Here is a 14,999-nt window from a genome sequence, read left to right as displayed (position 1 = left end):
TCACTGCAGCCAATGCTAGATTTCCATGTATATGTATTGGAAACTCATTTGGAAGCTGCTGTAGTTCTCTGATTGAAGAGAGAATAATTACATGTGGATGAGTAAGAAAATTTGATTGTGTTGTTTGGAGAACGATGAAGGTTTCTTACTGTATCACCGAGGGCTATAATTGATATCGCTGGTGGAACATTTACTCTCTGATTCCGTGCTCTCAATCCACCAATTTGGGGTTGTAGGGATTTTTTATGTGATTTAGGAAGCATCCTTCTTAACAGGAATTTTTCTTTTAACAAGGCTTCTTCCACATTCAGTATTGATTTTCCTTGAGAAATTGATGAACAGTCGATAGAAAGACATACTGAGCATTGTGAAGGAGCAAGATCACAATATCGGCCTTGTTCCCTACCTAGTACAGCGATTGTAGCTAGCTCCCATAGAATCTGCTATCAATCAATAATGAAAGATACCCAAAATTGTACAAAATGCTGAAACAGGAAAACAACCCTAACAGCAAATTAGACCAACTAAGTCATTAATTTGATTTCCCTGTAAGTGTTTTCTAGACTCGGCGAGGCATGCTGGGTTCTACATTGTTCGATTTCACAAGAGGTCAGCGCTGATGTCGTAGTCTTGCCAGGCACTGACGCTTCGACATGCATTTTGCATTTTTGTTTTTAGACTACAACAATAAATTAGAAGTTTCACACTTGGTTTTTTCTGGTATATAGTGCAAGAGGAAATCAATATTTCATCATAAATCAATGAAGAAAACGTGATAGGAATTCTGGGATATAAGGTCCGCTGGTTGCTCGTTGCCTCTTGGCTGCGGATGTTGATCCCTCGATAAAAACCAGACTATACTGGATTATCATATGCAGATAAAGCGTGATTCCAAAGAAAATTAGGATTTCAGTAGATTTCAACTTTTGAAAAAATCAAATGCCTTTATGGCATGGACAACAAAAACATTATTATTGATGAGATTAAAATACAAACAGAACTGGACGCGTTTGAGTCCCGGAATAAAGCCACAAAGACTAATTAAGAATTCACCAGACTTGTTTAAGATCTTATCACCAACAGCAAAACAACCTGATTACAACAACCACTACAAAATAAACTGCAGAAAGTTTGGTCAACTTTCAAACTATTTTTGAAATAAAGATTGAATATTCAATATCTCAGGTGTGTGGTATTTTGAATTTTTATAACTACCATTACCTGAGGAATGTCTAGTATAGATCATATACAGGCTTCTCAGGTCCAAAGTTCACTTATCTCTGGCATAGATGGTTTTGAATTTAAGGGTCTTTATGTTCATATTCAAAAGTTTTTGTTGTAGAAGTTATGGCAGAAAAAAGGTCATTGGATCAAATTTATGTTTTAGTTAATTGATGCCATCCAAATCTTTTAAAAATTCATTAGTCTTTTGTGTGTTTGCAATTGCATGTAATTGCTACTGGTTCCAAGTTCTCAGTCTTTTGTGTAATGCTCAATGAAAAACAAATGATAACACTGCCACTGTATATAGTAGTTAAAATGAAAACATTTTCATTGGTTCAAAATTCAGTCTTTGTTTTTTTTTTATAAAGCTCAATGAAGACATGTACTACTACTGGTTCAATGTTCATGAGTTTCCTACCAAGTATATTGGATAGAAAAGACTTTTTTTAGTATAAAAGTTTCTGAATACAGGGGTCAAAGGCTCTTACATGTATCCATTAAATTCTTTGAAAGTATGTACATCCAGTTTCAGTGGATTGATTTTATTCCAAGAAAGAACTTCTCAAAGTGGAAAGGCATTTATTGCAGTGGAAGTTGAATGGCCAACATACCAAGTTTATAGGTGCAAAGGTCACCGTGCAGGGTCAAAAGTTCAAAGGTATACGGTACCTTTTAGCACTTCCTGGTATGAAGATGTATTTAAAAAGTTAATTGGGCCTTCTTCGTGAAAATAAAAGAGTCAATGTTGACATTTTGAAGGCAACTGTTGATGGATGTTCCTGGAGAGCGTATATAAAGAAGTGTGGCACAGGTGGCGCAGTAATCTCTATATGTCACACTAGAGACCAAAACACCACAAACAGACCTAATGAGAACATTCTCACTCTGTCAGGGTTCACCAAGGTCGTCTTTCTTGTAGGTGTGTTCCTAAAGCATGTGTAAGTCAACTACAAGACAATTAAGTTACCAAGACTCCTTATATCTGTTATGAGATGAAACTTACAAATTGACATATATCTTATTTGTTTTCCTGATTATATCATAATACACGTCTATATCAAAGCTCGGCAGCCACCTGGGGAGGTTAAAGGTCAATTTCTAGTGTTTTCACAAGTTTTTTCCCTGTTAACTTGCTATAATTAAGTGCCATATTTCATGAAGGTTATGAGGTGTAATAAGATTTTATAAAGGATCGTGTGTTGATAGAAAAATCTAATTTTGATAAACACTTAACTCTGTTGATAATGAGAGAGTTGAAACAAGCGGGATGCTTGAGCATCAAACCTTGTTATATGTGTTGATTTGATAAAAATAGGCAGGGTGCATGATTTGCAGCAAACAAGTAATCATACACGGAATGATGTAATGGTGATTTATTAGGCACCTTATCACTGTCGCAGCTCATTCTGTGCTATGTATTTATCTGACTCAAGTAATTCATTATAAGATAGGAGAGGTGCCGAGATAATACATGTGTCATAAAACTGTTCACTCGGTAATATCATTGTGTGTAGTGGTTCACACTGTTTAGTTGAATGTTTAAAGAAATGCCTAAAAGAAAAATAAGATATCATATTGTAAAGAAAATTTCAAGAACAATTTTTTCCTTGAACTGTTCTTGATAATATTAAGAACTATTCAAGGACATTTTAACAACATCTGAACATCTAAGTTCTTCATCTGTTCTTGAACTAGTTTTGATATATAAACTTAAAATAAATGTTCTATTCTGTAACTTTTATTCTTGAACGTTTCTTGAAAACGTTCTTGAATACAAAACATCCTTGCTATGTTGAGACTGTTCAGGAACAGTTCTTTTTGTTCTTGAACTGGTCATCGACTCAAAATTTTTGCATGAATAAATTTTTAGCAGATAGATAAAAGAATTAGAAATAAAAATGTATTGTTATAAGTACCATTATTGTAAAACAACATTGTGTACCTACTTGATAAAAACATCAAATTTGAAGAGGGAAGAAATGCATTGATGAGGTTATAGTGATGAATGGCTTGAAACATTCTGGTACAACAATTATCAATTAGACGTTTTGCACCACAACATTAAAAATCCTTGATTGACAAAATGGTTGAATGATGCATTCTTTGTATTTTGTTCCTTTGAAATTAAATATATTTTAGCAACTTTTGCACAATTTATGTTCAATTCACCTAAGCTTATTTCTTTTTTAATTTTCCCGTCATTGCATTTTGTTCCATTGTTGGTGCTTTTTGTACAATATTATGTTTAATTCACCTTATCTATTTCTTTTTCCATTGTTGTCTTTTCAGAAAGAGCTCCGTCTGAAGTAACATTTTTTGGTTCCCAATATTTTATGTACGAATGGCCATCTAAAAGTGCTCCAACCAGTAATACAGATGAGGTTAGTCTCTACTTCAGAACACGCCAGCCTAGCGGTCTTCTCTTCTATACAGGTAGGTTTTCATTTATTCATTCATTCCTTCATTAATTTGTTCATTAATTATTTAATTCATTCATTCATTCATTTAAGCAGAGACACCATTTCTATTTAATTCATGCAAAGTGTGTTTACTGATGCATTATTTTACAATTTATTCTTGTTTTTTGACTCATGAATAGAATCCAAAGATGTTTCAGCATATGAAATGTAAATCTTCTGCTTCTGAATGATGCCATGAATTTTTGTCTTTTTCATACATTTCATGATATCATTTCTAAGTGCAATACTATGAATCTCTAAGTTAGTATCCTTGGGATTACAAAATGACTTTGTTCCTAAGATACAATGATTTAGTTACAATCTCAGATATCAACTTCTGTGGATTCTATTCTCCTTAGACCCCAACTCCTAGATAATGTGACCTTTTGCTGTCTTTTGGTTAAAGACAACATGTCATTTGAGTCTTCATAGGTGAGAAGTGTTATAACACGCCTACCTAAACCTTTGTCCTACGTCTGTCTATGAATTGTCTATTGTCTAAGTGAAGACATCCGTGTGGAATCCTATACCTAATGGTGAAATGTCTCCAAGCCTTTGTGTGGAATCCTATACCTAATGGTGAAATGTCTCCAAGCCTTTGTACGTCGTCGGTACAACCAAAGGCTTCTCTCATGTCATTTCAGATCGACAGCCTCTTGTCTTTATGTGTCTTAGTATATAGAGTGTTTCTGTTCTCACTGACATCAACTATGAGGTGACTGTAGAGCTTTGTCAGTAAATGTTTTCACTCACTCGGGCCATCTACTGAAAAGTTCTGCCATTACTTTGTCCCAGTAATTCACTTCCTAGGGACACTTAAGTAGTTGGACTCTAAATGTGGGTTTCTTAGATAATATGGTTTGATCTGATTACACTTTTCCTGTTAATGGTGGCCAAGGAATACCTATACATTATCAGATCCATTTCAATTTTGATAAAAAGACATTTCTGTGGTTTAAAATTAAGAGGAAAGTGGTTTCTTTCATTTCCTTTTATTTTCTTACTATTTTAACTTGAAAAATGTTTTTCAAAACCAAGATTTTGAGATATAGATAGATGTGGCTTTATATATAGAGATTGGCAAGTACATTTAGGTTATTTACTGAATAACTAGTTCATGTGCATTAAGAATACTCAAAAATATTATTTTGCTATTAGCTTTGAATAAAGGTTAATTGACATAAAAATGGAATTATTTAACTTCAAAACAAAACCAGGTGCTTTGATACAAATCAATTCTTTGTCATTTTTTAAAATATTCCATAAGAGAGAAAGAAAGTAATCATGCTATTGAAGATTTTTCTCAGAACTTTGGTATTGATTTGTTATTTTTTCATTTAAAAAAACATTTGCTCATTTCCAGTTTTTGACACATATTGGCTGGCAGGTGTTCTTGTTCATGATAACTGTAGTAAAGGTATAGACCCCTTGAACCCGTCCACTTTAATGAATAGGGATATGTCTATGACCTCTTGGACGCAGTCCACCTTGATGGGCAGGGATCTGTCTATGACCTCTTGGACAGCCCACCTTGATGGACAGGGATATGTCTATGACCTCTTCGACACAGTCCACCTTGATGGACAGGGATATGTCTGTGACCTCTTGGACAAAGTCCACTTTGTTGGACAGGAATCTGTCTATGACCTCTTGGATACAGTCCACTTGGATGGGATAGATCTCTCTGTGACCTCTTGGACACAGTCCACCTTGATGGATATAGATATGTCTGTGACCTCTTGGACAGTCCACCTTGATGGGCAGGGATCTGTCTATGACCTCTTGGACACAGTCCACCTTGATGGGCAGGGATCTGTCTATGACCTCTTGGACACAGTCCACCTTGATGGGCAGGGATCTGTCTATGACCTCTTGGACACAGTCCACCTTGATGGGCAGGGATCTGACTATGACGTCTTGGACACAGTCAACCTTGATCGAGAGGGATCTGTCTATGACCTCTTGGACACAGTCCACCTTGATGGACAGGGATCTGTCTATGACCTCTTGGACACAGTCCACCTTGATGGACAGGAATCTGTCTATGACGTCTTGGACACAGTCCACCTTGATGGACAGGAATCTGTCTATGACGTCTTGGACACAGTCCACCTTGATGGACAGGAATCTGTCTATGACCTCTTGGACACAGTCCACCTTGATGGACAGGAATCTGTCTATGACGTCTTGGACACAGTCCACCTTGATGGACAGGAATCTGTCTATGATGTCTTGGACACAGTCCACCTTGATGGACAGGGATCTGTCTATGACCTCTTGGACACAGTCCACCTTGATGGACAGGAATCTGTCTATGACGTCTTGGACACAGTCCACCTTGATGGACAGGAATCTGTCTATGATGTCTTGGACACAGTCCACCTTGATGGACAGGAATCTGTCTATGACGTCTTGGACACAGTCCACCTTGATGGGCAGGGATCTGTCTATGACGTCTTGGACACAGTCCACCTTGATGGACAGGAATCTGTCTATGACGTCTTGGACACAGTCCACCTTGATGGACAGGAATCTGTCTATGATGTCTTGGACACAGTCCACCTTGATGGACAGGAATCTGTCTATGATGTCTTGGACACAGTCCACCTTGATGGACAGGAACCTGTCTATGATGTCTTGGACACAGTCCACCTTGATGGACAGGGATCTGTCTATGACCTCTTGGACACAGTCCACCTTGATGGACAGGGATCTGTCTATGACCTCTTGGACACAGTCCACCTTGATGGACAGGAATCTGTCTATGATGTCTTGGACAGTCCACCTTGATGGGCAGGGATCTGTCTATGACCTCTTGGACACAGTCCACCTTGATGGGCAGGGATCTGTCTATGACCTCTTGGACACAGTCCACCTTGATGGACAGGAATCTGTCTATGATGTCTTGGACACAGTCCACCTTGATGGACAGGAATCTGTCTATGATGTCTTGGACACAGTCCACCTTGATGGACAGGAATCTGTCTATGACCTCTTGGACACAGTCCACCTTGATGGACAGGAATCTGTCTATGACGTCTTGGACACAGTCCACCTTGATGGGCAGGGATCTGACTATGACGTCTTGGACACAGTCCACCTTGATGGACAGGAATCTGTCTATGATGTCTTGGACACAGTCCACCTTGATGGACAGGAATCTGTCTATGACGTCTTGGACACAGTCCACCTTGATGGACAGGAATCTGTCTATGATGTCTTGGACACAGTCCACCTTGATGGATATAGATCTGTCTATGACGTCTTGGACACAGTCCAACTTGATGGACAGGGATCTGTCTATGACCTTTTGGATACAGTACACCTTGGTGGACAAGGATATGTCTATGACGTCTTGGACACAGTCCAACTTGATTGACATAGATCTATCTGTGACCTCTTGGACAAAGTCCACTTTTATGGGAGGGGATCTGTTTGTGACCTCTTGGACACAGTCCATGTTGATGGACATAGTCCATCTGTGACCTCTTGGACCTAACTGGACACCGTGATATAAAAGTAGTTACCAGTATAATATGTTTTGGTGTTTCAGGCCAGGGAAGCGATTTCTTGATAGTGTCCCTTAAGAATGGTGGTGTAAGTGTCACAGTTAATCTTGGATCTGGAACATATGAATCAGAAATCCGACCAGGTGTATACCGCTTCGATGACAACCACTGGCACCATGTACTTGTGAAGAGGAAGACAAGGGAGGTAAGCGTGTTTTTAATACTCTCTTTTTTTATCTTTCTGAATTTTCACTTTGCCAAAATTTTAGTGACTGTTGTTCATAGGCTATTTATAGCTGGTTTAACTCACTTTTGTTATGAATATTTCCAGGTATTTTTTTAGTGAACTTTTATAACATATTTGTTATATTTTCACTTTAAGTGTTAGTTCACCAGAATGGTATGCTGTACTATAGCATTAGTTTTCTTTTCTTTGACACGGCTCCTTTTTAGCTCGGTATTACAAATTCTCACCGCTTGTTAGATTAGGACAGTCTAGCCTTCTAGTGGTTTTGCATTGAAAATTATCAACAATCTGTATACAACAATGTTACCATGACATATTATAAAATCACATCTTTGGAAGTTCTAGGGGTGTCATACTTCAAATCCTTATCTCTGGTAAACATTAGTTAGTTCTTGAGAAGTTTCCCCTGTAGTGAGATATATTGAGATCAATACTACTAATGTAGAGATCTCTAGCTCTAACATATATATTATATTTAAAGTAATGGTGTCCATACCACCTACAAAAATGTGCCTTATATGTGGTATATATACAATATCCCTGATCCCTGTATCAATGATGTATTAGTTCTTAATTTCTATATGGTATTCCCTCTCATGTGTTTTTTTATGTGTTTTTGTAAAATCTGGATTATTTCCTTGTTTATCTGTAAAGCATTAATATTTGCTACACTTTCTTCTGTATCTTTTAAAATCTGTCTTCACACAATGGCATTTGGTCCTTGAGCCACTGATATAACCCTGAGACACATTTCACACAGGTGGTTAGAACTTTTTGAAGTAACATTATTTTAGAAATAGATCACCAAATCATTTCGAACCCTATATTATACTGTAATGTAATTGTATCATTGAAAGTAAATACATTTAATGTTGATGTTAGCTCTTGATAATTTTTAATCTTCTTCACCATTTGAAGATACATGAAGAAATGATATATTCCCTGGAGAAATCATCGAGCTATTACAACATTATCACATGACCCTCATATCCAATGAGATGGTAATGTGTGGTAAATACCGAACTCTTTATCTCAAAGGTGTGGTTGTGGATATTTTTCTCACGATAATTATATTCATATGACCCTACAGACTTATGGCCCTAATGGGGAGCGCAATAATCTTTCCATTGGGCAAAGTGACTAAGCACAAGCGAAGAAAAATCAATCCAAATGAAATGACGAGATTAATTCTGCACTGTATGTCGAAAATCTAGTAACGTAAATGAGCATGATTAACGCGGGATGATACTGCGTCCGGATGTGGGGACGTTTCCCAGGGGACATTGTGTAACAGAGTGCAGTCCTGTCCAATCTCTCTCACAACGCTGACATAAGTGCAGCGACTCAATCAAAAACATGACATATTTCATGTCTCTCATCCATGTTAAATCAAACGACAAAAGAAAGAAAATGAGATGATGCCAGGAAATAAATTTTCAGAGAACCATAGTATTTTCATACTGATTAATTTCTTGATCTAAGAAATTCTATGCCTAGCGAATATTGCCAATCAAAAGAACAATGGGTACTGTTACAGTGCATTGCACTGGTTCTGCTAAGAATTGGCGCCATATTGGTTAGCTGGAATTTGTCTTCACAATTTTGGTAAAAAGTTATTTTAACGAATAGTTTAAGGTAGTGCCCTGAGTCTGTGGTAGGCAGTATTACATCAGATCTGATGTTTTAAGACAGGAAATTTGTTTTGGGGAACTTTTTCTTAATTGTTATTTCCCGACACATTTGACAATATGCAGTTCTCCCCGCAGGTTTCTGTAAATGGTCGGTACTTTCCCTTAAGCAATAGAAATTAGAATTCCCGTTATATTGGATGACTATCAGGAACATTTGTTTAACTTTAAGGCAAAAATTAATTTGAAAATTTTAATACCAGAAAGGTCCAATTAGTGGTGAACATGGGGAGATATCTCAGTGTTCATTTGGATCAGACCAGGATTGGGGCTAAATTAGAACACACTTCTTCAACATTTCATCGGCTTTGGAAGGTCATTGATCAGGGTTAATTTCGCTCTCCAGTTACCAATTATACAAGAATTGAATTTCATTCCTTATGTGGTCGGTTCAAGTATTATTTTCTAATACAAGTAGTGTTCAAGCAGAGAAATCCTTGCTAACCAAGATTAGATAATGAACTTGCTACCTTGTAATCCACACTCAAAGCTAGGGTCAAATGAAAGCCTTAGTGTTTATTAAGTTTTCAAGGCAGCTTTTCAACATCAGTTTGGATTTTCCTTTAATTAATTCATGTAAATAGTAAAGGTTCAATTCAGAAATAGTAGTCTACTTTCTTTTGAACATATACTCTTCGGTTTTCGTGGGAACTGGCATTTCTATATGTACATGTATATGAATTGCACTACAACACATTGGTGTGGTTCCAATTTATTGGGGGGGGGGGGGGGTATCTCTATCATATTTCACCTGTTGCCATGAGCTGTGTCCATGCAATGTAAAACCATACGAGGCTAGACTGTCTTGACCTGTTAACTAATGCACCTTTAGACTGATTGTATTATGATTTGTGCTATTCTTTATTTGCATATTACAGAGTTATCTTTTCTTGTTGGTAGATATTGATTGTTATGCCATGTTTTTGTGAGTGTATCGTAAGAAAATATTTTTTTCAGAGAAAATAAAATGAAATTTTCGCGCAGAAACTAATGACGTAACCATGGATACCGATTGTCAAGAGCAGACAACTCTGTAATATACAATGATGGAATGTATATTTGTGAATTTTGTTTTTAATTTTGATTTTCCTTCACCACCAGCTTACCAGGCAAAATGGTTTAACAGGTGTAAGTAAGCATGTTGTCGACCCTGCATCATCATCGCCAGGGCAACGAGGCCTGTACCGAATAATTAACTTATTAACACAAATCATCATCATAGAAACATCCAGTTTCTTAAAATTGACACTGCAGGACTATAGGTTTTGTCTTCTACATTAGCTCCTAGAGTTAAAAGAAGAATACAAATATATGTTTGCACATAGCTATAGGTGTTGGCTTAATGGCTAGGAAAACAGGACAAATTACTATAAGCTAAATGATTCAAATTTTGTTTGAGTCAATTAACTTAATAATCTTCTTTTGATACAGAGAGCAAAAGATCAAATTATTGACTTTGTGTATAATCATTCCAAAAATGGCTAGATAAATGAATTTTCTATTTCGTCATTTACTGGCCATTCTAGGATTGCATAGAACAAAGTCCCTGAAGGATCAATGATGAAAAATAAAATTCAGCTCATTTGAAATGTGTTTGTTATTAAAACAAAGACTGTTATGTAACACTCGATTGTCCAACAAATGATTGATTTGTGTTAATTAGTTATAACCTGAAAATGAACTGGTTGACCCCATGATGCATTGTCTTGTTTCCTTTGTGGCTGATGGTCAAGTGATTTCCTTGTATAACCTTTGAACCTTGACCCCTTACCTCCACCATGTTGTCATGGTAACATGTACTCAAAACTGACATATACCACTAACTCCACCTACAATAGTGTTGTTCCTGTTCTAACAAGGGAGATAATTCCCATCGTATTATCATAATTATCTAAATGATAGCTCACTTTATAACTCATAGTGAAAATATGGTCATGCATATATACTAAGCTTTTTGTAATCATTTTATTAACCTCTTTAAAAATTCTAATGACCTATTTCTCTAAAGTATACTCCTGTTTTCTCCAATACCAGTAATATCCTATTATCTCATAACATTGTGCAGTAATAGATGTGGCTTTATAGAGGTGAATGTGGGATTGTCATTGCTTGTATCATCAATATTGAATGCTTCAAGGACATAAATTTAACAATGTTTAAGGTAAATATCGGAGTGGTGAACATTGCTTGCCAGAAAGCCATATCGTGAGATGAGCATTGCTTGATATGATGTCCTGTAGATGGTGCATGCTTTTGTACTGATCAAGGCTATTATGAGATTTGGGCATCTGATACGATACATGGTGTTGTTTGTGTCAAAGCCAATATAAGATAGTTGGCTTTAAAAGAAAATCATGATGTCAATGTTTTTGAAACGGAATAATAGATAATGCATGTGTCAAAGTGATGTAAACAGTATCGAGGTTATTGTTGGGTGAAATTTGTTTGTATATGACAGTGTTGGATGATAGTAAAGACCATTATAGGATGAAATTTTTGCTTTTAGGTTGAGGTTCGAAGAAGCTGATCTCAAGGTCAGTGTAAGGTATAGTTTGTTTGTGCCAAGGTCACGTTTGAAAGAATCTTGTCTCAAGTTAACTGTTGCAAGAAATTTGGTTTTGCCAAGGTCAAGATTGAAAAATCATGTCAAGGTCAGTATTTTTTGAAAGATGTTTGTGTTTTGGTCAAAGTTGAAAGAAGGTTGTGTAAAGGTCTGTATTAGATGAAAATTGTTTTATCAAGGATGGAAGATGCTTGTGTCAAAGGTCAATATTTCAATGTCTGAAGTTCTAGGCTTTACAACGGTACCATTAATCAGTGTTAGGGTATAAAACATTCTCAGGGTTATTTGTGTGTTAATATACATATTTAAAGTTAATCCACATGGAAACCTGTAACTAGTAGAGCATATATCTTATGAATCAAGAAGCCGTTTTATGGCTTGAAATTCTGGAATTCTGAATGAGAAATCCGGAAACAAGAATTTGAGGTGGATTTAGAAAACATGGACAAGTATTTTAGAAGGATCTATCAGCCTAGAATTTTCTTTATCCCTAGTGGCATTAAGGAGTGATAAATGTTGTGATGTTTATCAATGGAGTTTGGGATCGTTCAAACAGATGTTGGCCTTCAATGGTATTGGGAACTTGTCTATTTAATAATACATTTTTTGTCAGGATGTTTTTGACTTTTAAAGTGGGAGGCAACTAGTTATAAACACATTCTTTTAAACAGTGTATATTCTCTTGTACCTGTCAGCTTATTCAAAATCACCTGTTGAAAGCAATAGTGGAATTAAATTACTTTCAATGTTTCAAGGTATATACTCATTACCAAAGTTTGATTCATTTCAACTGAAGAAATATGTCAAAGAAAATGTTGAATTTTAGTTTCAACAAGATTAAAATTCAGTGAAAACATTGAATGCTAGATAAAAGATTACAAAATATATAAACATTATGGATAGTCTTGTATAAGAGAATCATGATGAAAAAGGATTCTAAGTACTCTTGAATTAGGTGTTTTGGATGAAGTTTTGAAAAGAATATTCGAGTAAAGTGGATCATTATGTAAAATATATGTTTATTTACATGTATAACAACTAGTGTAAGTGGAATCATGGAAGTGATAATTAAGGAATGTTTCAAGGTAGATTGGAAATAGATGAAAGGTTAGCACATATATTACACAATATTATGGTGGTCCCCGAGCTGCCAATGAAACTTGTGTAGACTAAAATCTTTGTCTATAGGGTATTTGTCTCTCTGTATGTCCATATATCTATATCTTATCCCCAGTTGCCAGATGATGAGGGAATGGTTTGGGGTCAAAAGGTCAGTTTTGAAGGTCATTGCATTTTGCTATAAATAGATATGGTTGTGTCACTTCATTAAGATATAAGCTTATGTTATAATGATTAAGGAAATCGACCTTGGATGGGATAACTCTATATGTTCTGATTTCGCTGATTTTCTTGATTAGATTTCGTTTAATTTGTTGAATATCTTGTAAAATCATTTTTTTCTATTTGTAATGATATGAACTAGGAGACATTCTGTATATGATGTTTATCAATATCTAGCTTGATGTTTTAGGATATCATCATCATTAAATAAATATAGCAATTTAGATTATTTATGTATATATCAATATTAATTTGTATCTACTGTTAATATGTAAGGAGAGGGCGTGTATAGGCATGTTGCCTGTTGCCCAATTCCGATTGTCTGTAACATCTGACAATAAAATATTCTGAAATGAAAAATATGTTCTGAAGTATCAAACAACATTGATAGGGGAGATTACCCCAAAAACAGTAATATCTAAATACTGATAAATAAAGAGAATACAAACTGACTTTTATTCTGTAGGGTCATGGATGTAGACTAAACTACTAAATGGTTACATCACATTTTAATGATCAAATAATCCCTGGAAATGTTGTCAAGTTAATGAAGGAATAAAAGGAATCGAGAAGATTTATATCGTTGTCAGATAAGTCAACTCTGAATGAAACATAACTATAAAATCCCTTAAACACATTCTCTCTGAAGTCACATAAAACTTAATACAAAACATAAATGCCATGTCAATGTCGGATGTGATGTTATAAATACTACTCTTCAAAGTGTTCAAAAACCTTTTATAAGTTTCAAATTATAGACGAGCATTATTTTTAAACATTAATTTTCAAATTCCATTTTCATTGTGAAACTTCACGAATGATAAAAGCAAATAGATTACAATTCTTGGGATATTGGGATATATATCAAACTTAACAAACTTTTTTTCTCTATCATTTGATTCATTATCAGCTGACAAGAATTAAAACTTTGATAAAAGTACATTTCCAGTTAGCATGATGGTATAAAGATGGTGTTGAGTTTTGGAAGAGCTGTATACATGCAATTTTATTGTATTTCAGAAGTTTTTGCCTAGTATATATCCTTCTACATCTCCTATAACTGCCCATAGATTAAATGTGATATTTACATAATATCCTCATCAGACATTTTGTGTTCCAGATTTTTTCTTTCTGATTAACGAGAATCTACGAATGAGAATTACGTAACGTAGTTGTTAAACTGTAAATGAAATGTTTTTGTTCTACAAACAGGTTGATGGCTCTAGCTATTTGCTGCAATCTGTAATATTTGTACAGATTTTAGAGTTTGATAGCTCTGTGTGAAATGCCTTTCATCAGCCTCTGGTAATGCCTCTTTTACTATCCCATAATATTAATGATGGCAGCTCAAGTTCTGTTTATCTTAAATCAATAAATGAACAAGAACATGTAACATTATGCAGCATACTTTGTGAAAATGGCTCATTGCGCAGTGAAACACACAAACTGAGAAAAACAAAACAGAATTTATTATGGTCTCAGTTTAAAAGCTTCCTCCATATTGACCTGGCTTTCTCATGATTTCCTGCTTGAATGGTTCTGGTATAGCAATATGTTTTATAACATAACAAAGCTGAACACTATTAATGTCTAAATTTTGAAGGACAGCGATGCATTGGAAGCTTTGAGAAATCTTGAACAATTTAGAGTATTTAAATGAAATATGTAATGCCCTTGACATAATCTCAAGGTCACAAGTGCTTATAGCCTTAGACCATTAAGTATGTTAAATCAATAGATCAAAGACCTGATAGTTGGTCTATAAATTCCTTGAATGTACATGACCTATACTAAAAAAATTAGAAAAAGAATCAATATTTTCCATGAAAAATATAAAAAAATAAATATATCACATAATTCAAATGTTCATGCAGTCATCAGGTCAGGACGAAATTGAATGTCAGCTTCAGAGGACGTACAGGAATAGAGTGGCAGTTCTGTACATTAATAGTTTATTAATATTAAATT

General features: G+C 35.4%; 1 protein-coding gene across 8 annotated transcripts in view; it reads left to right on the top strand.

The window, feature by feature from the left end:
* LOC138318158 (neurexin 1-like) overlaps positions 1–14,999 on the top strand; it is a 206,814-nt gene that overhangs the window by 119,556 nt on the left and 72,259 nt on the right. For 7 of the 8 annotated variants that reach the window (XM_069260297.1, XM_069260298.1, XM_069260302.1 and 4 more), the window contains 3 exons: positions 3,514–3,657; positions 7,237–7,397; positions 10,229–10,255. In XM_069260297.1, the coding sequence (XP_069116398.1) occupies positions 3,514–3,657; positions 7,237–7,397; positions 10,229–10,255 (332 nt within the window). The remainder of the gene's footprint in view (positions 1–3,513; positions 3,658–7,236; positions 7,398–10,228; positions 10,256–14,999) is intronic. The other variant, XM_069260301.1, reaches the window with a different exon arrangement.

Source organism: Argopecten irradians, chromosome 3 (assembly GCF_041381155.1).
Source record: "Argopecten irradians isolate NY chromosome 3, Ai_NY, whole genome shotgun sequence".
NCBI lineage: Eukaryota > Metazoa > Mollusca > Bivalvia > Pectinida > Pectinidae > Argopecten > Argopecten irradians.
Note: the sequence above shows the minus strand (reverse complement) of the source record. Positions and strands in the feature narration are given on the sequence as shown.